The sequence below is a fragment of the Cololabis saira genome, chromosome 24 (assembly GCF_033807715.1).
Source record: "Cololabis saira isolate AMF1-May2022 chromosome 24, fColSai1.1, whole genome shotgun sequence".
Lineage (NCBI taxonomy): Eukaryota > Metazoa > Chordata > Actinopteri > Beloniformes > Belonidae > Cololabis > Cololabis saira.
This window is the reverse complement of record NC_084610.1, coordinates 779,965-807,767: the sequence shown is the minus strand read 5'-3', so window position 1 is coordinate 807,767 and position 27,803 is coordinate 779,965. Positions and strand designations below refer to the sequence as shown.

Sequence of the window (27,803 nt, the reverse complement as noted above, 5' to 3'; positions counted from 1 at the left end):
TCTCTCTTCAAAGTAATCTCATTCTGATTAAGAGCAAAAGGTTTAAATTAGATTAGAAGTTAATTACAAATACACATCTTAGGAGAGGAGACGGGGAAAAGGTGACACCTTAGGGTGATTCCTCCTTCATCTTGCTCTCCTAATGAAATTAATTTGCAATACACATGCAATGGGGAGAAACAGATGTTTAGCATTGGGGGGTCTGATCTGCGGTCTGGTTTGACACCTCAGATGGGAGACAGACAGTAAAGGAAATGTAGAGCTGGAAGTGACAAAGTTTGGGGGTTCTTTCACGTCTCTTAGGCTCAACCAATGAAAATCATTTGCAAAGAACACCCTCTTTTTCAGTATAAAACAGATGGGATCGATGACTACCGCGTGATTTTCTCTTGTACCATACGTGGTCTGAGAGAAGTCTCCTCCGGCCGGAAAAACCTTGTGCTTGACATGATTAAAAGTTGTATTAACCTGTAACTTTATTCCACTAGTCTTTCTTGGTTCTCCAGACAAACGAACACGAAAATCTTTCACTATTTAGTTTTAAAAGGAATCAAAAGATTACTATCACATGTTTTATAGTTCTTTATTATTGTCTGATAAGTAGAAATGATCAAATAAAGTGCATCCATTTTCAGATTTATACAGTTGTACTTAAATGTGAAATACAGCACAGACTGATCAAATGGAGGAAACTGATTATCTGTGAAAATCTGTTAATTGTACCATTTAGTAAAACGAGTTTTAGTTCCAGCAGCTGAATGAAAACTGATGAAACATAGTTTTTATTGTGCTTATTTCATTAATACTGTAAGACATGAAATGAAATGAGTCTGTGTCATGGTTAACTTTAGTTAGTGGTTGAACATTCGGATTCACAGATTAAAACTGATTGAGTGCTTGTGGTTCAGTCTGAGCTCAGATGTTTAAACTCCACGGTGTGAATGATCCCGGCTCGCTGGCTGGAATCTGGAAACAAAAATAAAGAAACAACATTTAGTGAACAGAACAGGATAACTACCGTATTTTCTGGACTACAACCGCACCTGCATATAAGCCGCTCTATTTTTAAAAAAGTAATTAAAAAAATATATACAAGCCGCACCCGCTCTATTTAAAAAAAAGAGATATGTAAATCGGATATTTATGTTGTTTGATTAGATATTTACTACATGTCCAGAAGGATTTTGAACTGTAAATGATGTACATGTTTGTACCTAAATAGATCCTTTCCTAACAGTGTCTTTTAAAACGGCAGCAACTTTGCTGATTAAAACGGGACAGAACCAAGAGAAAATAACCAGTATTTATTTATCTATTTATCTGTTTGAAATCTGCTTCTACCTACTTCTATCTGCTAAAGAAGAAGTAGTGTATTCTTCTTTGCATTTATTTTGTCTTAGTTTTGATTCTTATTCCGGTTAGAGCGCCCCGAGCATTTATCGAAATGTCGAGAAAAAAAGTCGAAATGTTGAGAAAAAAAGTCGAAATGTAGAGAAAAAAAGTTTAAATGTAGAGAAAAAAAGTCGAAATGTCAATAAAAAAAGTCGAAATGTCAATAAAAAAGTCGAAATTTTGAGAAAAAAGTCAAAATGTTGAGAAAAAAAAGTCAAAATTTTGTGAAAAAAGTCAAAATTTTGTGAAAAAAGTCGAAATGTTGAGAAAAAAGTCGAAATGTTGAGAAAAAAAGTCGAAATTTTGAGAAAAAAAGTCAAAATGTCGAGAAAGTTATCTGTTTATCTGTTTGAAATCTGCTTCTACCTACTTCTATCTGCTAACGAAGAAGTAGCGTATTCTTCTTTGTATTTATTTTGTCTTAGTTTTGATTCTAATTCCGGTTAAAACCCCCCGAGCGGTGGAAGAAAAAGCCACAGAATAGATAAGCTGCATGGTTGAAAAGCGGCTTATAGTCCAGAAAATACGGTAGTCATGATTTTCTCATCTCAAATAAAGCCATTCCCTATTTACCTTTTAATAATCAAATGCAGCATCAGTTATGGTGAAAATATGATTTAAAAGTCACGACAGTTTAAAAAGCCTTGCAGTCTCTCTCCACCCATCACCTTCTGAGTGAAGCTGGACGCGCAGGCCAGACAGATTCTCTCCGGAGTCGCAGGACTGTCGAGAGGAAACGGGCCGACGAGGCCGGACTCGGAGCGCGACGCCGCCACGGCGTCTTTGATGGCGAAGAACACGGAGCTGCCCAGGAAGAGGACGGGTTCTCCAATACCCTGCACAACCAGAGCAGCATGAGCTCCAGCAGAGATTGATACATGTGCTAAAGATCGGGGTTGGTGCCGACCTTGGAGGAGTAGATGGCGTGGGGGTTGTGGCTGTCCGGCAGCAGGTACACGTTGAACTGGAGCGGCATGTCGCACACCGCCGGGATCTTGTACTGAGACGGACCTCGAGTGTACAGGAGCCCGGACGGGGAAAAGTTCAGCTCCTCCAGAGTGTAGAGACCCAAACCCTGAGTGAACGCTCCTTCAATCTGAGAGGAGGAGAAAAGGAAGGGAGGAGAGAGGAAAGGAAACACATTTAATAAAAAGGACCTTGGAACCTGGATCTCCAAACGTACATCCACATGTTCCCTTTTTGGGTTTCTAAACCAAACCACCAAACTATTAAACTTGTATACAGATGGAGCCAAATGTCAAAACCACCTGGAAGAATATTTCTCAATAGGTTTCCAGCCAAGAAAAAATAAAGACATGTTTTCTTTTTCTGCATCTGCAATGAAACCTCTGCGGTTCCCTATTTAAAGCCTTACATTATTGTAAACATGCACCCTGGGTATCCAGCATAGACGTAAAACAGGGGTCACCATGGCAGGCTGATTTATGGTTCCGCGTTACACCAACGCAGAGCCTACGGCGTAGGTTACGCGCCGTACCCTACGCCGTACCCTACGCCGTACCCTACGCCGTACCCTACGCCGTACCCTACGCCGTGCTCTGCGTCGATTTAACGCGGAACCATAAATCAGCTCTGAGCCGGCAGGCAGAAATCCCAAAAACTTCGGAGCAAATTTCTTAACAGGCGTAGCTACAACTGCCGTGAGTTGCTGCTGCTCTGAGCCGGCGGCTCTTATCATCGCCGAAAACATCAGATCAAATTTCTTAACAGGCATTATTTGGATAAACTGAGCCCAGGTTGGGGATCTTAACGGTTACCTTTACGCCTGAAAAAATATTAAAACTTAATAAAGTAGCATATTACCAGCGCTACAGCTGAAATTAAAACAGTTTTTATCTCTCAGCTTCCTGATATGGTGTGACCGTCACACCATATCATATATGTGACGTATGTGCAAACGTAACTACGCAGTCGCTTACGTACCCGAACGTAAACCACGCAGTGACGTAGCACCCAAAATTTAGGGGTGGTGTTGAAAAGTAGGAGTAGTGGGAGTATTGGGACAGGCCCCTGGGAAGATTTCAAGGGCCCTAAAATCTGTGGCTTCTTTTTTAGGGCTAGTGGTAGAAAGTAGGGGGTGTATTGGGATTGGCCCTTAGTCTTCCAAAAATGTCTTCACAGTGTTAAAACAGAGCTTTAACACTTGTATACTTGATCTGCAACTTTCATTTACAGAAAGCATTGACTTGAAAAAACAAAACAAACAAACTGTAGCTTTAAGAGTTAATTTAAGAGTTTGCACCTTCACTGGTGGCATTAAATAGAAATAGCAGTCCCACCTGGCCGATGTCCACGGACGGGTTCACGCTTCTGCCGATGTCGACCACGATGTCCGTCCTCACCGTCTACAACGAGCAGGAGAACAGGAACGTCACTCGGTTCACAACGAGCCAGAACAACGTTCCGAGCTAACGAAAGGGTCCGGACCCGGGAGTCTCCGGTCAGGCAGTCCAGCTCCACCTCACAGACGCAGCATCCGAACGTGAAGTAGGCGTACGGACGGCCCTCCATCTTGTCCCAGTCCATGTAGAGGTCTGGGCCTCTGAGGACGCACAGGAAGACACCGCTCAGCGTTTCTGCACCACTTACAGCACGGTCCTGTCGGACTCAGTCGTACCTGAAGAATCCGGTGGCTGACAGACTGATCTTCTGGAAAAATGCGGCTGTGACCTGAACGTCAACGTAAAGAAACACGTTTTCATATTTCTTCACAAGCCAGTGTTCAACTTTCCTTTCATGGCATGTTCATACCCAACTCTCCCATGAGCCTTTGGGGTTCTGCTGCCTGATTGGCTCCAGTCTCTGGTACAGAATCTCACAAGCATTCTGATGTCATCAAAAAAAGAAAGCAATAACAATAATTAGGGATGCCCTGATACCGATACTGGTATCGGTATCAGGGCCGATACTGCCCTCATATACTCGTACTCGCAAAAATTCTCCAATACCAGGCACCGATACTTCATTGTTGTTGTAGTTACTGGTTAGCGCCACTAGGGGGAGATGTTGAGCCGCCTCGCGGCTCCCCGGGTCAGTCTGCAGCCTGGCTGAGCAGCAGCTCTGTGGCTGCAGCCAGCTGTTCCATGTTTCAGTAAATTCTATCTTCCTTAATTATACAAACTGGACGGTTGAGTATTACCCTTACTTACAGGGAACTTTATTAAACACTCCACGTAACTCACAGTACAACATAAACAATCCCATTCTTACAGTCCGGTTAGCCGCCTGCTAGGAGGAGTTCATTAAAGTACGGCACGTGAAAATGGCATAAATTGTGCCAAAATGACACGGTTAATTCAAAATGGCCGACTTCCTGTTGGGTTTGGGCCATGGCGCCAAGAGACTTTTCTTTAAGTGGTGACATGATACAGGTGTGTACTGATTTTCGTGCATGTACGTCAAACCGTATTGTGGGGCTTGAGGAACAAAGTTTTCTAGGGGGCGCTGTTGAGCCGTTAGGCCACGCCCCTTTTTGACACTATTAGAATACGGAATTTTTTCGCCACATGGGATGTGCGTGCCAAGTTTTACAACTTTTCGAATAAGTTATGCGCCTCAAAAACGCAATTGTTTTCGGATAAAATAATAAGAAGAATAATAATAATCGTTGCGATTTCGCACAAGCCTTGCTGCTGCTCGGTCCCTAATAATAATAATAATAACAGCAGCAGCAGCAACATGAATCAGATCAAGCTGGATCAAGCTGGAGAGAGGTGACTCACCTTGACGGCCATGCCGTTGGCGTCGGTGCCAAACGAAGCAGCAGACGGGCAGGAGTTGGGGACGGTGCTGGTGCTGGTCTCGCTGATGTAGATCTTTGTGGCCGGGATGTGAAGCTCCCGGCTCGCAACCTGACACCAAACAGGATCATAAAGCATTTCATTCTGTAGTCTGTATTCTCTGAAGCCCTGGACCGATCAGGCACAACGATGAGGCCCATGAACGGTTCTCGTGTCTGGTGTGGACTTAGTGAAGCAGGAAAGTGAAACTGAAAATAACTTCTAGACTCTTGTACTCTTATTCACTTTAATGATCTAATTATATATCAATCAATTTTAATCAAACTGAACGATTTATTTCAAAATTCCAGTAAGATAAAATAATAAATAATAAATAATAAAATTGTAATTACTTCACAGGAAGTACAATAGAACAAAATAAAATAATTAATTTAATTTAAAATGAAAGAAATGTAATAAAAATGACAGAAAACAACACAGCTTATTCAATATAAAATAAAACCAGGTACCTGTGTGCATTTATGAAATAGTATTATTATTATTATCAATCTTGGGCAGAAAAGTTGCTTTCACAAGTTTCTTCTTAGCGTTTCGGTGTAAAACATTGTTGTACATTTTTAAAAACTATACGTTAATCTTTAGTTCCGGCTTTTGAATCAAGTTAGCGTGACATGTTATGGTTGTTAAAAATGTATATTTTACAGTAATCACGTGTCTGCAGACATGCTTTTAAGATGCTTTCTGAACATATAAACCTACTCTAAAGAAGTGGTACCATTATCGTCATAAAGGCTAAATAATCAAAACACAACGCCACATGCACGCCGTTTTCATTCACTCCACAGTACTTTATGAATTTATTTAATTTCTTATTAATCTGTAACTTAGTTTTTTTTAAATGACCTATGACCTTTGTAGCTTTGGGAGTCTTTAGGTCATTCACGTACTCACACTGTGTAAGGTTGCAAAAATAACAGCAATGTATTAACTGTTGCCACGGCGACCGCTGTCCAATCAGCACACATCGCTTCAATTAAACTAAAGCTAAAAAACCAACAAAAAGTTTGGGCATGTTTCTCACAGTACCTGCTGCATTTTGGTGTGGATTCCCTGACCCATCTCCGTCCCGCCGTGGGTGACCAGAACAGATCCGTCCTTATAGATGTGGACCAGCGCTGCAGCCTGGTACACACACACCAGGAATCAGACATAGGGCTGGGCGATATGGACCGAAAGTCATATCTCCATATTTTCTAGCTGAATGGCGATACTCGATAAACATCTGTGCAATTAATACAATGTAGACAGTAACAGGCAGACTTTTCCACTGAGGTTGACAGTTGTGCAAATAACAAAACATTTGTGCAAATCTCAAATAAAACATTCAAGTCAATTTGTCACAAAATAAGCTATATCAAAATCATAAAAAAATTTTTTTTAAAAAGATTTATTTTTTTTAAATCGATATAAACGATATTGTCTCGTACCATATCGCGTTTGAAAATATATCGATATATATTAAAATGTCGATATATCGCCCAGCCCTAATCAGACAGAAAACCAAGGCCTTCTCTTGATGCCCGAGCCCACAGACCTGGTTTAAGAAGCTCTCTGCAAAGGCAATGCCATATTTGATGGGAATGATGGCCATGCCCCTCTTCTTCCAGCGGTTCTGCTGGTTGAACTGGTCAACGGCTGTGCGGCGGGCGCTGTAGTCGCACTTGAGCTTGCACTGGTCCCAGCAGCGCAGCAGGTTCTCCGGGCTGAACTCTAACTTGTAGTGGGTGGTTGACGGACCCCGGTACATGTTGATCTCCCGGATCTGATGAGGAATCAGAGATTTTAAAGACAGCGTGCTGGGGGAAAACCCACAGGATGACGGCGGGAGGCTGGACCTGGTCGGCGGGGCGTCCCAGCACCAGGGCCACGTCGTTCATCATGTTCTCCACCACCAGCAGAGTCTGGGGCACGCCGAAGCCCCTGAAGGCCGTGTTGGAGGGCAGGTTGGTCCTGCAGGCGGCGCTGCGGCCGCGCAGGTTGGGGATGTTGTAGCAGTTGTCCATGTGGAGCAGGATCTTCTCAATGACCTTGGAAAGAGATGAATCAATAATAACGGCTGATATGTCACGTGTGGGTGTTTCTTCCTCTAGAGCAGGGGTCGGCAACACAAAATGTTGAAAGAGCCACATTGGACCAAAAACACAAAAAACAAATATGTCTGGAGCCGCAAAAAATTAAAAGTCTTGTATAAGCCTTAGAATGAAGACAACACATGCTGCATGTTTCTATATTAGTTAGAACTGGGGGGAGATTTCTTTTCATTATGCACTTCGAGAAAAAAGTCAATGTTGAGAAAAAAGTGGAAATGTTGAGAAAAAAGTGGAAATGTTGAGAAAAAAGTGGAAATGTCGAGATTAAAAAGCAAAGGAAAAAGCAAGAAAAGAGAAAAAAAGGAAAAAAGAAAAAGAAAAAAAGGAAAAAAGGAAAAAAAGAAAAAAGGAAAAAAAGAACAAAAAGAGAAAAAAAGGAAAAAAGAAAAAGAGAAGAAGAAAAAAAGGAAAAAAAACAGAAAAAAAGGTCAAACATTTCTGAAAAAGCTCCAGGAGCCACTAGGGTGCTAAAGAGCTGCATGCGGCTCTAGAGCCGCGGGTTGCCGACCCCTGCTCTAGAGGAAGGTCACCGATCTGTCCACATGTCCACGTGTTTTCCTTCACCCACCAACACAGATTCATCCACACAGCAGCCGGCGTTGGTGTAGTACTGAATATCTGCCGCCACGATCCTCCCATCGCTCATGAACCCCACCTGAAACAAGCAGCGGTCAGGCTCTCTTCTTGTATTCAGACTCTTAATAAGCTCTTTGTCCCCAACACAAAGCCCGGGTGCCCGGGTGTCTAATCATGTGAGTAATCATGTGCCCCAGCTGACCTTGAGGTCAGGTTGGCTACCTTGTATGTCCCCAGGACAGGATGGCGTCCTCCAGTGATCAGCATGTCCTCGCCTCTCTCCAGGACGCAGCGCACAGCGCGGCCCGTCCTTCACACAATTACAGCAAAAGGAAAATAAAATGATTTCCTGCCTCTTCCCGTGTTTGGAGGTGTCCGGCTCCTCGTCAGAAGGTCTTACTTCCACGCAGCCACGGAGGTGATGGAGGCCAGGTTGGCCGTCTTCGTGACCTTCCCTCCAAAAGCGCCGCCCAGCCTTTTGACATGACAGTTGACCCTGTTGGACGGGATGTCCAAAGTCTCTGCAACGGCGTCCTGCAACAGCAACAAAAACACTAAATCTAGTAACTTGACAGCAGGTACAGTTCTCTGTACCCGACCGTACCGGACTGTACTGGCACTTTTCCACTGGTACCTACTCAGCCAAGCTCGGCTCGGCTCCACTCGGTTTGGTTCTTCTCCACCAGGGGTCTAACGTGCCGAGTAGATACTTTTCCTGTAACTATTCTGCCGAGGTTCTAAGCTGCTGAGTCGGCTGTATCTGACATCATCACACTACAGGACACCGATTGGTCGGGGGGTTGGAGTCAGACGTCTGAGTCAGGAGGAGGAAATCAGAGAAAGAGACTCTGACGGATTCTGGTTCATTTTATTCCACCAGCAAAAGTCTGTTTCATGATCCAACTCTGAGGTGCAGATGTTCATAAACCTGGTGCTGAGGAGAGAATTAAAAAGGGATCTAGACGGAGATAAGGAACGACCAGATCTACCAGGAGCTCTGTCTCTTCATAGCTGCTCACGGCTCCAGCTGACTTTTCAGCAGCACAGAGACAAACTAACAAAAATTAAAAAGCGTTGCTGCTTGAAGCTTCTCTCTCTCATTTTTTAACTTGATATCAAACACAAGTCGTCAAAGACCCAGCAGCACATACAGGACTGTCTCAGAAAATTAGAATATTGTGATAAAGTTCTTTATTTTCTGTAATGCAATTAAAAAAAGAAAAATATCATACATTCTGGATTCATTACAAATCAACTGAATTATTGCAAGCCTTTTATTATTTTAATATTGCTGATTATGGTTTACAGTTTAAGATTAAGATTCCCAGAATATTCTAATTTTTTGAGATAGGATAATTGAGTTTTCTTAAACTGTAAGCCATGATCAGCAATATTAAAATAATAAAAGGCTTGCAATATTTCAGTTGATTTGTAATGAATCCAGAATGTATGATATTTTTGTTTTTTTAATTGCATTACAGAAAATAAAGAACTTTATCACAATATTCTAATTTTCTGAGACAGTCCTGTATATCATCTCCTCCAGTTTCTACATCTTTAGTATTGTTGTCTTCTTCGTTTAGATACACAATCAAATACGTCACAGCAGCTTCTCCAACCTCCTACTTCTGCTCCAGGTGGATTGTTATGGAAAAGAAACCAGGCCGAGCTGAGCTGAGCTGAGCAGGTACTAGTGGAAAGTGCCGTACCCGAGCGACGAGCGTACCTGCATCAAGGCCGGCCACTGGGTGGATACGTAGACGTTAAGCTCCGCCTCCTCCCCAACGGGAACAACCAGCATGCTCTGCGTCTCCATGTAGAAATGCTCCTGGCCTCCCATCCCAATCTCTCCTGCAGGAAACCCGTTGTGAAGATGAAACCGTGACAGAATTCAACACGCACGTTCACGGCGGTTGATCCCACCTTCATGGATCTGATCAACACTGCTGAAGGCGTCCGTCACATTTCCTCTCTCGATCGCTCTTCGAGGCTCAAAGAAGGACGACTTCTGGACGGCCTCCTGACGTAGACAACGACGGATCAATCACAGATGCTGACTGAAGTTACGGCTCGGAGAGCGCGGTGGGAACGACGGGGCACCTGGATGGTGAAGACGGGGTCTGGCAGGTCTTGGTAGCTGATCCTCACGACGGCTGCTCCTCGCTGGGCATGCGCCTTCGTATCAGCGACCACGCCGCACACAATCTGCCCAATGCACGACACCTGAGCACAACCAGCAGGGCAGCACATTCAGTGACATGTGGAAAACTACACATCACACATTTTTAACGGGCATCTTTACTGGTCACCATGGCAACGCTATGCTGTGAAAACACAGCTGCTGTCTCTGCACAACTTTTCCTTTTGATCAAAAACTCTTCAAGTGTTTGTTTCACCCTACCTGGAAACAAAGTAGGGTGGGTTCTCCTAACACAACGCCAAGGAGGAATGACATCAGTAATGGCCCTAGAGAAGCTACTCTTGCTGGAAGGGCGATAAAATTATTCGGAGCGCATCACTTTAAAGTAAGATAGATTATTCACAAATGGAAGACCCAGGGTTTTTCAGAGAGGTTATGTTTCTCAGCTGGCCTGGGAACGCCCCGGTGTCTTCCCAGAGAAGCCGAAGGAGGTGGAAGAGAAGGTCTGGACCTGTGCTTAGGCTGCTGTATGGGCAGAAATATGTGCCACTAGAAACTGAATTTGAATAATTTATATTTGAATTTGAATTGCTCAACTTGAATAATTGCATTAAAAAACTGAATCTGAATCACATAATTTGAATTCGAATTGTTTAATTTGAATCATTGCATTGAAAAACTGAATCTACATTCACTTCTCACAATTCAAATTCAGTTCTTGCAATTCAATTTCAATTTCACTGTGCCAGACATCCAGGTCTTCCGGAGGAAGAGCAATCGAGGGCAGATACAAAGAACTCCTTTTCACGTAGCCTAACCCTACTATAACCTCTCTTTTCTTTCAACGATATAAACGACCAATGGGAGCTAGGTATTTCGAAACCTATTGTGTTTTCTCCATTCTGTGTAAAAAGTGTAGATTTATATCTTGCCGTTTTGTAGAAAAAATTCTGTTGAGGAGTGTGTGAAGATTTGCGCCTATGGGTGAAGCCTGAATTTTGGTTCTGCGTTAAATCGACGCAGAGCCTACGCCGTAGGGTACGCGGCGACGCGCGCTGTACGGTGCGCATCACTCGTTGCCAGTAGTGTAAAGTAACGAAGTACAAGTACTTCGTTATTGTACTTAAGTAAGATTTTTGAGAATTTGTACTTTTATTGATACTTTCATTTTTCTGTACTTTTACTTTTACTTCGTTACATTTTCAAGGAAAAAATCGTACTTTTAATCCGCTATATTTAAAATTGGACCCGTCGTTACTCGCTACAAATTAAAGAACAGCACAGCGGGGGCTGATTTATGGTTCCGCGTTACACCGGCGCAGAGCTACGGCGTAGGGTACGCGGCGACGCACACCCTACGCCGTAGCCTACGGCGTAGGGTGTGCGTTGATTTAACGCGGAACAATAAAGCGGACGGGAAGGAAGGGGGGCGCGTGAATATACCGAGAAGGAGCCGCAGCTCCCGGGAGAGTTGCGCCGCAGAGGCGGGCCGGACGGCCGGAGGAACTGCCGTCGCGTCGAGTACTGAAGCCTGAATTATGGCTCCGCGTTAAATCGACGCAGAGCCTACGCCGTAAGGTACGGGCCCTGCGTTGGTGTAACGCGGAACCATAAATCAGCCTTGAGCAGCAGCCGACGAGTCTCATCCTTTATCAGCTGGGGTTGCTTAATGTTGTCACTGCATACTCCAGGCTGGGGGTGGACCTGTCAGCGGGGCCAGTGGGGTACAGCAGCAGTGATGAGCAAAGGGAGAAATTAAAATGGGGTAATGGAAACAAACACTAAAGGGGTCAGAATAATATCACCATTATTTAGAGTTGTAAGCAAATTCTTAGATTCTTCATTTCTTTGCAATCCTTTTGAAAATAATTTTGTACTTTGAATTTTGTATTTTGTACTTTGTACTTTTTACTTTTTACTTTTGTACTTAAGTACATTTTACACCATGTACTTTTGGTACTTTATTATATTTAAGTTGAGGGACTTTTATACTTTTACTTAAGTAATGTTCTTAATGGGTACTTTTTACTTTTACTTAAGTAATTTTCAAGCAGAAAATTTGTACTTTTACTTAAGTACAGTATTTTTGTACTTTTTCCACCTCTGCTCGTTGCCGCAACCGGATGTCTGGCACAGTAAAATTTAAATTGAATTGCAAGAACTGAATTTGAATTGTGAGAAGTGAATGTAGATTCAGTTTTTCAATGCAATGATTCAAATTAAACAATACAAATTCAAATTATGTGATTCAGATTAAATGGTTGGTTTTCCTTTTTCAAGACATGCCTTGAAAAGGCCTATGATTTGTAAAGCGACCTTGGGTTCTTTGAAAGGCGCTATATAAATGCAAGTTATTATTATTATTATTATTATTATTATTATTAAATGTTTTAATGCAATTATTCAAGTTGAGCAATTCAAATTCAAATATAAATTATTCAAATTCAGTTTCTAGTGGCACATATTTCTGCCCATACTGCTGCCCGAGCAGAGGTGGTTGTGGAGGATATCTGCTGCCAACGTGTGGTGGACTTGTGAATGACATGAACACTCACCGACAACCCCGACGTGAACAAGCAAGAAGTTAAAGGATGGATGGAGCGGTAAGAAGGGGAATGGTCTTTTTATTGCTAATAAAAGACACGTAGAGGAAGCAGAAGGTGGGAGACAAAAGGAGGACAGGGAGGACTCAGGCGCAGCGTTGCCAGGTCCGGTTCATAACGACACGTCTGTCCTCATGAGCCTTGCCTCTTTCCAGAGGAGACGGTTGCCGAGGAGATGTGCTGCCACCGTGTGGTGGACTGGTGACCGACATGAACATGAACACCTACACGGGCGTAGGGAGGGTCATGACCCAAACGTTGGCGAGCAGGGGACCGTCTGTGACGTGGGATCTTCTCTACCTCATCTACTCATCAGCAAATGTGAGTACCAGGGGCCTCATTTATAAAAGAGTGTGTAGGATTCATACTAAAAGTGTATGTGCGCCCAAAAGCCGAAAATGGCGCGCGCAAAAAAAACCGTTTATAAAACCGTGTGCACGCACACTTGTACATTCCACCTGGAAGGTTGCGCACGTGAATTCGCCTCATACCCCGCCCTCTACACGCCCACTTTATACCATAAATGGTCAATTCAAAGCACCTGGCGACTGCTTTTGCATATAAATGAACCTGCTGAGCATGCACAGCAGCTTCCTGCAGTCTGTTTCTGCTGCGTCGGGATGAATGAGACATGTGTCGAGCCGGTGTTCTGCTGAGGTGTCCTACCTCGGCAGAACATACTACCGTACCATCCCTGTTTCTTTTATCTCAGTTTCTTTTTTTTTCAAAGGCTTTTTCATGCAAATAGACGATTTAACAGCAGGAAGTCAGAATGTGCTTCACATAGATCTATGTGAACGACGCTTCGGCGGAAGAAAAAAACCCGTCAGATCACGCTTCCACATAGACATCAGCATTTATCTATGTGGAAGCGTGATCACCGGCTTGGGTGTACATGGATCTATAAGTCTGATATGTGATGACATTAAAAGTATGACATGAATCTGGCTTCATTTCACCACCTCATTCTCAGCCAGCAGCTCCTCCTCGTAACCAAACATCTGGCGGACTTTCTTCCCAGGAATATCTTTGGTTGTGATGACATCGACAACACCAGGAAGCTTCAGGGCTTCACTCGCATCCAGGCTTCTGTTAAAGAAAAAAAAAGAAAAAGGGAGAAAGATTGAATGAGATGACGCTCCTTGAAGCCTCCTTGATCCCACTTCCTCCTTACATGATCTTGGCGTGTGCTCGGGAGCTGGTGACCAGCGCCAGGAAGAGCTCCCCGTCTGTTCGGGGGATGTCGTCGCAGTACACGGCCTCGCCGGTGGCCTGGACGATGGCAGAGCGGTGCATCATGGGACGCCCCACCGGGTCCTGCTCACTCTGGCTCTCTGACACGGGCTGAAGGACACCAGGAAGCAGAGTGATGAAAACTTGCACAAAAAAGAAGCACATTTGCTTGGTATGTGAGACACAAATGAATGTGACCTGGAACTCCTGCCGGCTGCGTCGGATGTCTCTGGGTAACGGCAGCAACTTCTCCGGAGGCTCGTCCCCGACCAGCTTCTGTTAAAACCATCACACCAACCACAGCGCTGGTGTGAACACTAGGAATGGGTGATATTTTACCGTTCACGATAAACCGTCAAAAAATTCCCCAAGGTAAGAATTTGTATCTCACGGTAAAAACGATAAACCCTGTTGATGACGTTTTTGTGTAAAGCTGATTTATGGTTCTGTGTTAAATCAACGCACAACGTACAGGAAGGAAGGAAGGGAGGGAGGAAGGAAGGAAGGAAGGAAGGAAGGAAGGAAGGAAGGAAGGAAGGAAGGAAGGAAGGAAGGAAGGAAGGAAGGAAGGAAGGAAGGAGAGAGCAGGAGGAAAGAAGGAAGGAAGGGAAAAAAGAAGGAAGGAAGGAAGGAAATGAGCCTGAAAGAAAGAAAGAAAGAAAGAAATAAAGAAAGAAGGAAAGAAAGAAAGAAAGAAAGAAAGAAAGAAAGAAATGAGCCAGAAAGAAAGAAAGAAAGAAAGAAAGAAAGAAAGAAAGAAAGAAAGAAAGAAAGAAAGAAAGAAAGAAAGAAAGGAAGAAAGAAAGAAGGAAAGAAAGAAATGAGCCAGAAAGAAAGAAAGAAAGAAAGAAAGAAAGAAAGAAAGAAAGAAAGAAAGAAAGAAAGAAAGAAAGAAAGAAAGAAAGAAAGAAAGAAAGAAGGATAAATTCCCATTGATGAGGTTTTTGTGTAACAAACATGGCGAATCTGAGAGCGAGATAGATTTATAGTTACAAAGGTGGAGTTGAATTGGTATTTTTTTTATGGTCATTTGTATCGTTATCGGGATAAATGCCAGAAATGATCGTGATACATTTTTTAGTCCGTACCGCCCATCCCTAGTGAACACCCTGCAGACTGCACCAGAAACACACCCCTCCTCTGTCTTACCGCCGCGCTGAGCTTGTGCAGCACCGCCAGGTGGAACTTGAAGAGGAGGCTGAGAGTCAGCGCCCGCCGGAACTCCACCTTCCCTCCGGGGGCCGACGGAGGGAGGACCAGCTCCTCCAGGAGCACGTCGTAGGCCCGGCCCAGGGTCTCGTCGTCCCAGGTTCTGAGGGACAACAGGAGCCAGCTTCACTTTAGATTTCAGTCGGGTTGAGAAGGATGGAGAGCAAGGAAAGGAAGTAGAAAAAGGCAAAACAACAAGCTCCATCTCACCTTCCCACGATGGCGTCACAGGTTTTGTGAGCACAGACGGTGGTGGGACCCATCCCTCCGTAGTAGATGCTGACGTCCTGGACCACCCGGGACCCCGGGGAGAAGAGCACCCTCATCCCGGTGGTGACGGTGGCGAACGACGCCTCCTTCCTCGGAGCCTGACGGAGGGCTCCCACAAACTCCCCCTGCAGGACACACACGGCACTGCACTGTGAGCAACTGTGGACTTTTACACAACTATAAAATCATTACAAAAACAAAAAAACAATCAAAAACACATTTTTTTTATTATAAATATTTATGTATAACGCCAAAATTAAAATGAATGAATTTTAAAAAATCAGCTTTTGACCAATTTATGATATACAGCCTCAAATAAACAACAATGAATCACAAATTGCAGTTTCATTTTCTAAAATTAAACACATTATATATATATATATATATATATATATATATATATATATATATATATATATATATATATATATATATATATATATATATTAGAATAGAATAGAAACTAAAATTTGTGTGTGATAAAACTGACCCAAGGTGTTTCTAATCAGATGCACAGGATTTATTGATCATCAGCAAATGTGAGGACCTGGACACTTGTCAATCACATTTGTCTGACAGACAAAGCTTTGAAATGAGGTCATGTGACAGGAAATAAAAGAAATCATTCCTTCAAACTTATTTTCATTCCTCCATGTCTGTCTTTTTTGTCCACTGAAATGTGAACGTAACCCGACGCACCGCTCTAACTTTAACTAATGCAACTGTTTAATATCAGAGCTGAAATAAACCAGAAACAGATCTGACACCTGGGCTCGTGTACCTTTCTGGAAAACGGGACGAAGACTGAGACGACGATTTCCTCCGGTTTCAGGGCGGTTTTCCCAAAACCCACGAAGAAGTCCTGGTTGAGCGGGACTTCCCGTCGTCCTCCTGGAGGATTGAAACAGAACGTGTTGGGTTTAATCCTTCTAATGTTGGACGGTGTGGTGTCTTGGGTCCGGAGCGTGGCGGCTCACCGCTGGAGGTCACGCTGAGTTTGCAGCTCCCAGCAGCCAACACGGGGTTCAGGTCGGAGTTGGGGAGTGCACTCGCAATGCTGCCTCCAAGAGTCTGCAGATACCAGGAGTTCAGGAGAGAAGAGAGTGGCAGTGTGATCTTACGGTAAGACTTTTAATTAAATTGTCTTTTTTTTCCTTCTTTTAAAAGAAATTCTGACTCGTTTGCATCAATATTGTAATTTTGAGCTGAGCATTGATTCTTCTGAACACACGAGCAGGAGCAGGAAACTGACAGACTGTGATTGACTGTGTTTCCATGCATCAATAACCCCTTTAAAACCCAAATATTGGCAATAACCTGAATTTGCACGGCCATGTAAACACCAATAACCCCTTTGAATAACCAGAATTTGCTCATATTCGGGTTTTTAAAAACCCCAATATGAGCCCTGGGTTACTCCTTTAAAACCTGAATATTGGGTCATGTAAACACCAAACGGAATATCCCCATCAAACGGAACAGGAATGTGTTTTCTGCACATGCTCTGTTCACAAGGAATCCTGGTCTTTTGAGTCCAGGAAGTTCTTATAAACACGGAGAAACCAAGACCAGGAGGAGACTAATCACTTCATAAATGTAATGAAGGATATGAACATTTCTGCATTTGTAGACGGTAGAAAGTACCGGGATAGAAGATTTACAAGAAGGTGAGAGAAAAGTTGCGCGAGGCAGCATTAGTTTTGAATTTGGATACAGGAAGAAGAAGCAGAAATGACGGGAATTGTGTCATGATGTTCTCCATGCGTCGCTGGTTTGATCCAGATATCCTGAATGATTACCGTATTTTCTGGACAATAAGCCGCTACTTTTTTCATAGGTTTTCAACCGTGCAGCTTATACAAAGGTTCTATTCTGTGGATTTTTCTTCCACCGCTCGGTGGTCTAACCGGAATTAGAATCAAAACTAAGACAAAATAAATGCAAAGAAGAATATGCTACTTCTTCTTTAGCAGATAGAAGTAGGTAGAAGCAGATTTCAAACAGATAAATATATAAATAAATACTGGTTATTTTCTCTTGGTTCTGTCCCGTTTTAATCAGCAAAGTTGCTGCTGTGTTAAAAGACTCTGTTAGGAAAGGATCTTTTAGGTACAAACATGTACATCATTTACAGTTCAGAATCCTTCTGTACATGTAGTAAATATCTAATCTAACAACAGAAATATCTGCGGCTAAATATCTTTTATTTTTTTTAAATAGAACAGATAAGGCTTGTGTGCAGGTAGATGTATGTATGGATGTATATCTTTTTTTTATTATTTTTTTAAAAATAGAGTGGATGTGGCTTATATGCAGGTGCGGCTTATAGTCCAGAAAATACGGTAATTACCATGTATTCAGGGATAACCCTGTTTGCTCACGCATGGAAACTGAATATTCTGAAAGTTTCAGTAGCAGGAATATTAGCAATAACCCCAATTTTGACTGCATGTAAACGTAGTGATTGATAACAAGGAGTGGAGCGTCTTTACAGCGACGTTGCGGATCTGCTGGCTCCCCAGGTTCCCCAGCTGCTGGACCAACGCTCCGATCAGCTCCGTCTTCTCCTCCGGCAGCCGAGCCAGCAGCTGCTCCAGCAGGGAGCGCAGCTCGGACAGGGTGGAGCCGGCGCCGACCCAAACCCCTGCAGGGACCAAGCAACGGGTCAACACACGGAGCTGTGGGAGCAGTTTCCTACAGACACTGACCAACCCGGAGCAGACCGGCACCTTGTGTGGTCTGAGAGACCTGGAACAGCTCCGGGACTCTGCCGGGGGAGATCACCAGCGGGTGCACCACTCCTCGGAACTTTATCTCCGGGCCTTTAACGCGGAGCAGAGATAAGAGAGGAGATTAAAGATCAGCTGATCATCTCCACTCCGGGAGTCAATTATCACCCTGAAATTATGAACAGCCATGGCATTAATCACATCAAACCTGAAATAAAAACCCCCAACGTTAAGGTTCACGTTTGAATGCAAGATAAATATTTAAGCTTTCCTGCTGAGAAGCTCCAGGTTTCCCCCAGAAGATGGAATTATTCACGGAACAATGGGCTAAAATCCCTCAAGAGAGGTGATCCAGCTCCGCCAGGGGCTACCAGGAACTATTAGGGGCTACCAGGGACTATCAGGGGCTACAAGGGACTACCAGGGGCTACCAGGAACTATTAGGGGCTACCAGGGACTATCAGGGGCTACCAGGGACTATCAGGGGCTACAAGGGACTACCAGGGGGTACCAGGAACTATTAGGGGCTACCAGGGGCTACCAGGGGTTACCAGGGGCTACCAGGGGCTATCAGGGGCTATCAGGGGCTACAAGGGTCTAACAGGGGCTACCAGGGGCTACCAGGGGCTACAAGGGTCTAACAGGGGCTACCAGGGGCTACAAGGGTCTACAAAGGGGCTACCAGGGGCTACTAAGGGGTACCAGGGGCTACTAGAGGCTACAAGGGGCTACAAGGGGCTACCAGAGGCTACTAGGGGCTACTAAGGGGTACCAGGGGCTACAAGGGACTACAAGGGGCTACAAGGGACTACCCTGTTACCAGCTGGAAGTCACAAAGTCCAAACTGTTGGTCAGTAAAGAGATCAGTTCCTGCTAGAATCAAATAAAGGTCATTTCCTCCACACGGCTCCTGTATAAAGTGCACCAACTGCACCTATGTTGGTACCTATGTTGGTACCTATGTTGGTACCTATGTTGGTACCTATGTTGTTACCTATGTTGGTACCTATGCTGGTACCTATGTTGGTACCTATGTTGGTACCTATGCTGGTACCTATGTTGGTACCTATGCTGGTACCTATGTTGGTACCTATGTTGGTACCTATGTTGGTACCTATGTTGGTACCTATGTTGGTACCTATGTTGGTACCTATGCTGGTACCTATGTTGGTACCTATGTTGGTGTTGCCCATGAGCAGCGGCGTGCCGGGGTGCCTGGTCTTCAGCTGGACCAGCTCCTCCAGGGTGGCGGGGGACACCCAGCTCATCCTCTCCCCGTGGAAGGAGAGCGTCTGAGGGTTGGGCGTCTCCGCCATCAGCTGTCAGACATTAGCACGTATGAGCTGAGACGGGCGGGTCAACGGCCGACATAAACCAGTTGATTCCGGCTCGGCGACCTACGATCAGCTCTGGAGGAAAGATCAGCTCCTGCGTTGGATCCATTGGAAGAAACTCGTCTTTGTTAAACAGCTCCGGGGTTTTCCCTGCCTCCTCCTGAAGAGAACAGCCCATGTGACTAGAGTTCAGGGTTCAAATATAAAAGAGGCAAAAAAGGATCAAAGTTGAACTCACGTCCCCGGGTGCGTCTGCAGTTTCTTCTCCATTTAGGCAACACTTTGCTCCATCGTTGGCTTTGCAGCAGTTGGTTTCCTGCCGGAATCAAAATTAATTAATTTCCACGTCATCAAACCTGAACTCTTCAGATTTTCTCTTCAAACCGTTAATTTGGTTGAAGGTAGCTACGAAACCTTTACCTGACAGAAGGTCCTGCAGCCGTCCACGATGGGCCGATAACCAGTGCAACGACACAGGTTCCCTGAATAGCAACGACACACACGTTTTTATTACTTTACTAGTTGCACCTTCCTAGAAAAACAGCAGTGTGTCATCGGCATAGCTGTAAAAATCAATGTCTCCTAATGGCATCCCCAGGTGGAAGCATGTATAAATTAACATTAGTTGGGCCTAGAATGGAGCCTTGGGGCACACCGCGTTTGATTTCATGGATCCCCGAGGAGCATGTACTTACCACTAACCTTCTATCTGTGAAGTCGTAATCAAACCAGTTAAGACCGGTGCCACAGAGACTAACTAGGGGCCTCAGTCTATTCACTTGTGGAGACCATTTGAGAACAGTGACCTCATTGTCGTGTTGGGTTGAACCAGTTTGAGACGATTCAAGCTCTGAGTCACGTTATCTGCTGGACTTACAGGCCATGAGCCAAGAGCCCAAAATTGACCAATTGCAATCAAACAGGTGGGCAATTTCTAATATGTTTTTTTGAGTTGCTACACATCCCTAGTTGACAGTTTGGCATGATAGCCCTTGCAGACTGGTAGCTTATTGGTGGTTATCATGCATTTAATATATGGACCCCTATAGCGGAAATACGAGAGCAGCGTATGGTGCTTGTTTGGTATTATGGGACTTGTTGACTACTTGTTGACTACTCAGACTGCCTAAATCAATCTAATATGTTCCTCAGATATTGGAGAACTGAAATAATGGTATTTTAGGTTTCCCAGATGAAATCTGAGGCTGTTCCAGCCTTCTTTTCAGAAAAACTTTATAAGCGGAAATCAAAATTTAAGTTTTCTGTTGTGTTTCTTTCCACAGCAGAGTAATTGAATAATATAAACATTAATTTGTGGACCATATTTGACACCCCCCAGGCCTCACCTTTCAGCAGGTACCAGATTTAAGCCTGTAGCCCTTATACCTTTTGGAGATATACTCATTTTTGTGTATGCATGTTGTTTTAGGCAGAATCTTGCCTGGATTTCAGCTGAATAGGGTAGAAAATATATAATACAGATATCACTATGAAACCTTCCCAGTTTATTACCAACCTCAAAACAAAGAAAAAAATGGATTGCACGTTTTCTGAGATTTTATGTTTATGTAGGCTATGCAAATTATACTTTATCCATTTCACTATAGGGAATGTGTGAAGTTTCCGCAGTGTTCAGAGCATACAACACTTATTTGCACAATGGCTGAAATGGAGGTTCAGTGTTGAGTAATTTTGGAGGAAGATCCTAATAATAGATCCATATTGCCCTATAAGTATGCTTCCAGTATGCTCACGCACACAGCGAGATTCACTTGCTGACACTATTAGACGCAGGGCAGTTGCTAGGAATTCTGGGCCCCCTTAAACAATATTGCCGTGGGCCCTTTTTTTTTTTTTTATTGCTGTAACAACAACAAATCTAACAAAACTTTTTTTGTGGTTTTTGGCTACTCAAATGTCGCACTAACACATCTTTACAAGACCACATTGAACACATCATGATAACGTAACGGACGTTCGTTTGATGCTCATAATTATTGATTAGGCTAAAAAAATAACTACTGATTAGGCTTGATATGAATGCGCCATAATACAATCACTGCAGACAGAGACAGTCACTGTAGTAGCAACGTTATTAGTATTATTAGTCTTGTGCTTTTTGCAGGGCATGATAGCTTTCCACCATCTAGCTACTGCACATCTAGTCCAGCTGTGCTCTCACGTTAGCGCAGCACGCTGCTCACTCGCACAGAGCTGGGTGGACCAAACCATTTTTAAGAAGGGAAGGGGCAAAGGGAATTATCGAAGTGATTTAAACTAGAGAATATTGTGTGACTGGTGGCTCTGTTTGAATTTGGATTCATTAGTATGAGTATATATTGTGTATTATGCATGCATAATCATTTTTTCATAGGTTACTGGGGGGGCCATGTGTGGGCCCTTATAATTGTCACCACCTTTCCCCCCTATACGACGGCGCTGCTTAGACGTCAAAAGATGGATAAAGTGGTCCTAAAGGGGCGGACGGGGTCAGCAGGAGCCCTCAGGTGGGCTGGGGCTTTTAAATTATCCTCAACTGGTACGAAGAACCTAAAAGTGTGCGGAGATAACATCCCCCCCTACCATCATACCACCACCACCAACCTGGATCGCTGCATCTTTCACTGTTTTAATCACATTTGAACACTATCGTTTTCTGTTCTGTTTGTTCTTTATTGATCCCTCATAAATTCAGAACCAAGGTTCAGGTTTGTAACCTCAACACAACTGGACCGACACAGAACTGACGGTCCTACGGATGCTTGTGTGTGCACATTAACATAACATAACAATACATAACAATACATAACAGAACAGAACAGGTGTATTTTCTGAATGATGTTTGTTGCACTTTATCCATTCATTGACTTCGTTTACATGCAGTCAAAATTGGGGTTATTGCTAATATTCCGGTTACTGAAACATTCAGAATATTCAGTTTCCATGGTAATTAATCATTCAGGATATCTGGATCAAACCAGAGACACACGGAGAACGTGATGACACAATTCCCGTAATTTCTGCTTCTTCTTCCTGTATCCAAATTCAAAACAAATGCTGCTTCTCGCAACTTTTCTCTCTCCTTCTTGTAAATCTTCTATCCCGGTACTTTCTACCGTCTACAAATGCAGAAATGTTCATATCCTTCATTACATTTATGAAGTGGTTAGTCTCCTCCTGGTCTTGTTTCTCCGTGTTTAGAAGAACTTCCTGGACTCAAAAGACCAGGATTCCTTGTGAACAGAGCATGAGCAGAAAACAGATTCCTGTTCCGTTTGATGGGGATATTCTGTTTGGCGTTTACATGACCCAATATTCGGGTTTTAAAAGGAGTAACCCAGGGCTCATATTGGGGTTTTTAAAAACCTGAATATGAGCAAATTCTGGTTATTCAAAGGGGTTATTGGTGTTTACATGGCCGTGCAAATTCAGGTTATTGCCAATATTGGGGTTTTAAAAGGGTTATTGATGCATGTTGCTTTATGTTTTTATACTGTGCTTGTTATACTTATTTAGTCCTCTTATTTTGATTGCTTCCTTTGCACTTTGGTGGGAACATCCTAACCAATCTCGTTGTAACCTGAGCACAATGACAATAAAGTCTATTCTATTCTATTAGCAGGTTTGGTCCTGCTCAGCAACATAACTCCACGCTAGCGTGGAACCGAGAGGAAATAGAGCAGACGAACCGGCCAGCGCCTCGGTGAGGTCGTCCAGGCTGGGCTGGGGTTTGTTCCTCAGCAGGGCGTAGGTGGACATGACCATCCCCGGGGTGCAGAAGCCACACTGGGAACCGTGAGCCTTCGCTATTCGCTCCTGGAAGCACAGTTGGAGTGGAGAGCAGGAGAACAGGGACAAAGGTTTCCATGTGAGGAGAGTCCTGGCTGCATCTACACGCTTCTGGTTCCTCAGTTAAATATTAACAACCAGACTCAGACCGGTGACAGTGAGATTCATGGAAGGAAACCTGTTTATGGTGCATTATCTGGCAGATAAGGACAACAGAAGGAAAAAACAGGGGCCGGATTCACCAATATGTTCTTAAGAACGATCTAAAGAAATGTCTTAAGATCTAAAATTAAGAAGTTCATAAGAAAGTTCTTCAGTGCAATTCCTCAATATTTTCTTAAAGGCATTCTCCCTGATTCTCCCTGAGCTAGCAATAATTTTGAAAGAGGCACCTCTAAGCCCCCCCATTCGGTCCGAATGATACGGATTGGTTCAGGTCCAGGAAGGGAAAGAACCAATCAGATGTCTTCATTTTAAACCACGCCCCCCCGCCCTGTCCCATGCGCGCACTCGCTTCCAGCCGCCCCCGTGTCCACTTCCCACGGGTCCTCCTGGGCTCACAGTGTCCCAGTGTAACCCCCCTCCCTCCCTTCTGCCACGGACCCCAGTATATAGATATTATGTAGTTATTTCCAGAGCGGGTCGGTCCCGCTGTGTGTGACCGGGGAGCGGGAGCCGTTAGTCCGCTGCTGCAGCAGCAGCCCGCGGGGACACGTGAACAGCCGCAGCCGTGAAAAGCCGCAGCAGCTCCGGCTCGGAAGCTGTATGGGGTCCGTGGGGATGTAGGCGTCTCACGGCGAGGGCGGAGAGCGTCGGTGCACGGCACGGCAGCGCGCTGCGGTGCCGTGCAGGCTCTGTTGCCGCAACTACGCCGTAGGGTACGCCGTAGGGTACGCCGTAGGCTACGGCGTAGCCGTGGCTTTAGAGCGTGCAGCGCACTCTCCGGGATGGAGACGCCGGTGGGCAGAATGCACGTTTGGGTGGGCACAGCCCCCCCCTGACCCCCCTAAAACCGGCCTCGCTTACAGGTGAATGAGACATGGGGTAGTTTTGCTGTAAATGTGCTGTCCAAAATGTTTAATAATCGTATGCGCGTTCGTGTTTGTGGGGGCGTGGCTTTGGACGGAGCGCTCGTGGGTGGGGGCGGGGCTTAGAGGAAGCGCCAATTTCAAATCTAGCTAGCTCTAGGAAGTTGCATAGAATAACTTTAAGAACCGTCTTAAGAACTGTCATTTCTTACGAATTTCTTATTTTTCCTACTTAAGAACTTCTTAAAATATGTCATTGCATTGCACGCGCCAACAAACAACATTTATATATATATATATATATATATATATATATATATATATATATATATATATATATATATATATATATATATATATATATATGCTATATATACACAGGTAGTTTGTGTCTTAACCGTCAGTCACTCACTAAACACTAAACAGGAGAAAAAGAGATGCAGGAACTTTTCAAGATTATGGTGGATGAGATTAATGTACGAAAAAAATACTATTGGGGAAAATTAATAATAATTAACTACCACGCTAACTAACATGCTAACAAACAGTTAACAGGCTAATTACTTTGTAATTAATTACAAAGTATATCCTCAAACTATGACCTACTAGTCTAAACTTGTCTAAAATGTGTTGAAAAGGGTGATATTAGAGTTTTACCTTTTCACAGAAGAAATTTTAAGACGGGTCAAGGTTGTCTTAAAGTTAAGAAAAAAGAACAAATTTGAGAACTTTTATTTCAAGAATACCATTTATTCTTAAGTTTTTTCTTAAGAAGAAACTTAAGAATAAAGTTGAGAAAATACTTAAGAACTTTTTTTTGAGAATATGACTTCTTCTCTTTTTTCTTCTTAAGACTGAACTTAAGAAAAAAATTATACTTAAGAAGATTTTTTATCTTAAGAATGTTTTGTGAATCCGGCCCCAGGTGAGCAGAAGAACTCCGACCTGCACCGGGTGGATCCTGGTCTTGGAGCTGCCGATGCCCTCCACCGTGGTGACGGCGGCGCCGTGCAGCTGGCAGAGCGGCAGGAGGCACGCGTTGGCCGAATAGTGGCTGAGGGGGAAGTGAAGGAAAAGGGAACGAGAGGATTTCAGTCAGTCGCCAATATGATCACAGTAACTTCAAATCCTACCTCTTTTCCAGCACCTAAGAGTCTAAGACAAAGTCCTAGATCAGGGGTCGGAAACCCGCGGCTCTAGAGCCGCATGCGGCTCTTTAGCGCCGCCCTAGTGGCTCCTGGAGCTTTTTCAAAAATGTTTGACCTTTTTTTCCTTTCTTTCTTCTTTTCCCTTTTTTTTCTTTTTTTTCCTTTTTCCTTTCCTTTTTAATCTCGACATTTCGACTTTTTTCTCGAAATTTTGACTTTTTTCTCAACATTTCAACTTTTCTCACGAAATTTTTACTATTTCCTCGACATTTCAACTTTTTTCTCAACATTTCAACTTTTCTCACAAAATTTTTACTATTTCCTCGACATTTCAACTTTTTTCTCAATATTTCAACTTTTTTCACAAAATCTTTACTATTTCCTCGACATTCTGACTTTTTTCTCAACATTTCGACTTTTTTCTCAACATTTCGACTTTTTTCTCGAAGTGCATAATGAAAAAAAAATCTTCCCCCAGTTATAACTAGCATAGATACATACAGCATGTGTTGTCTTCATTCTAAGGCTGATACAAGACTTTTCATTTTTTGCGGCTCCAGACATATTTGTTTTTTGTGTTTTTGGTCTAATATGGCTCTAAAACATGTTGGGTTGCAGATCCCTGTCTTAGATCAAATGTGAGGTTTAAAATCTTAACTTTCACTTGCACTAAATGGTCAACAGTTCCTTACCAAATAAAATAAAACAAAAACACCCTTCATTCCTGCATGTGAGCTGAACCCAGCAGGACCAGCAGGACCAGCAGGACCAGCAGGACCAGCAGGACCAGCAGGACCAGCAGGACCAGCAGGACCAGCTGAACCCAGCAGAACCAGCAGAACCAGCTGAAACCAGCAGGACCAGCAGGACCAGCAGGACCAGCAGGACCAGCAGAACCAGCAGGACCAGCAGGACCAGCAGGACCAGCAGGACCAGCAGGACCAGCAGGACCAGCTGAAACCAGCAGGACCAGCAGGACCAGCAGGACCAGCAGGACCAGCTGAAACCAGCAGAACCAGCAGGACCAGCAGGACCAGCAGGACCAGCAGGACCAGCAGGACCAGCAGGACCAGCAGGACCAGCAGGACCAGCAGGCTGCCCTTAAGGATACATGATGGTTTTGGTAGCCGGCTGGTAGCGTGACACCATCACTGTACACGCCCCGCAGCCTCCGCCGCCGCATCCAGACTTGGTTCCTGTTAACCTCACTGGAGCAAGAGTCAAGGACGAAACAAGACCCAGAAATAATTCACTCATCTAATTAGGCTTTGGGTTTAGGTGGAGGATACGCTTCTCTCTCAGGAAGGACAAGAGCATCGTTTCAGGGTCGGCATGGCCCTCCGTCACCTGGGAACCAAAAACACTGCACAGTTTAGTACTGCCACACTACCACAAATTAAACTACAGTACATTTGATTAATGTTTCGCCCTTTGCAAACTCTTTCAATGCTTTTAACTTAATTTCCACTCACTTTTAGAACCAAAGAAAAAACTAAAACAATATATTTTCTATAATTTTTCTACAATTTTGGTATTCTGTGTAATACAGTATTGACTTCTAACACTTTCACTTTTCCTGTTTATTTTCTGCTTTAAAGAGTGTTAAAATATACATTTAAACTTATGAACTGAAGCAGCTTACAGTATTAGCTTTAAGACAAATACATCATCATTGGCTCTGCTTGACAAGATTTTTAAATAACCATTATTTTTTTTCTTTAATCTATTGGACATGTGTAACATCTTTGTAAAAGTCTTTTTTTCTATTAATCAGAAACACAAATCACAAAGTATTTTTCCAGCTGAGCTTTTACTTGATAAACCAAACGGTCATTTCCGTCCCAGAATCTCACGGGTCGCAGATTTCTGTGCAATACCTACTGTTCTACTTGACCACATTTATAACTTTGTCTTTCCAAATCTTTGATTCAACCTTTCAAATCGACACAGGACTTTTTTCCACATGCACTTTTAGTGATAACATCACCTGAAACCAGAAAACTGACATTTTGACCGATTTTAGCCAAAACCCACAGTTAGAAAAGTAGTTACACCAATGAAAAACTGTTAATGAGATGTCACAAACGTCAAATTTACCTTTTTTCCATTGATAAAGAAGCATAAAGTGTCTCCTTGAGTGTTTGCAGACATCATTGTTTTGCGCACTAGAGCAACAGCAGAACAGTCAAGACGCAGCAATGAAGCCGCAACACTTCCGCTGGCGGCTCATTTCAAAATAAAACTTCGCTCTTTAGCAAAAGATCTTGAAAGTTTGAATCTTTTTTTATTTTTTATTTAACCAAGTGTGATATATTTATGTAAAACACAAGTTACTGCTTCTATGCTTTTTGTATACACTTTTATCATGACAGTCACTATACAGTATTATTGTTGTATTTTGCAAAGTAAAATACTATTTTGTGACGCAGTAACAGTTAGTG

At 43.5% G+C, this 27,803-nt stretch overlaps 1 protein-coding gene across 1 annotated transcript; it reads right to left on the bottom strand.

The window, feature by feature from the left end:
- Positions 1–567: 567 nt before the first annotated feature.
- aox6 (aldehyde oxidase 6) lies at positions 568–27,568 on the bottom strand. Its single transcript, XM_061716178.1, has 35 exons — positions 27,460–27,568; positions 26,652–26,709; positions 26,474–26,570; positions 25,160–25,268; positions 23,087–23,213; positions 19,818–19,879; positions 19,636–19,713; positions 19,465–19,557; positions 19,238–19,382; positions 18,064–18,156; positions 17,827–17,978; positions 16,312–16,405; positions 16,116–16,225; positions 15,275–15,459; positions 15,005–15,167; positions 14,054–14,131; positions 13,797–13,966; positions 13,585–13,711; positions 9,980–10,102; positions 9,803–9,899; positions 9,606–9,730; positions 8,280–8,413; positions 8,102–8,189; positions 7,872–7,958; positions 7,049–7,240; positions 6,748–6,975; positions 6,240–6,335; positions 5,136–5,264; positions 4,165–4,239; positions 4,031–4,083; positions 3,841–3,955; positions 3,693–3,758; positions 2,300–2,488; positions 2,061–2,228; positions 568–966 (listed from the first exon to the last, which is right to left on the bottom strand). The coding sequence occupies exons 1-35, from the start codon at positions 27,514–27,516 to the stop codon at positions 916–918; spliced, it is 4,014 nt and encodes a 1,337-aa protein (XP_061572162.1). The 5' UTR covers positions 27,517–27,568; the 3' UTR covers positions 568–915.
- Positions 27,569–27,803: the final 235 nt, after the last annotated feature.

Excerpts from the sequence above, each read along its gene's own strand:
- aox6 (XM_061716178.1), bottom strand. The coding sequence starts at position 27,516 with ATGATGTCTGCAAACACTCAAGGAGACACTTTATGCTTCTTTATCAAT. Across the intron at positions 17,979-18,063 it reads GGTCTCTCAGACCACACAAG|GGGTTTGGGTCGGCGCCGGC; the intron begins GTGCCGGTCTGC and ends TGGTCCCTGCAG. Across the intron at positions 9,900-9,979 it reads ACCCCGTCTTCACCATCCAG|GAGGCCGTCCAGAAGTCGTC; the intron begins GTGCCCCGTCGT and ends TGTCTACGTCAG.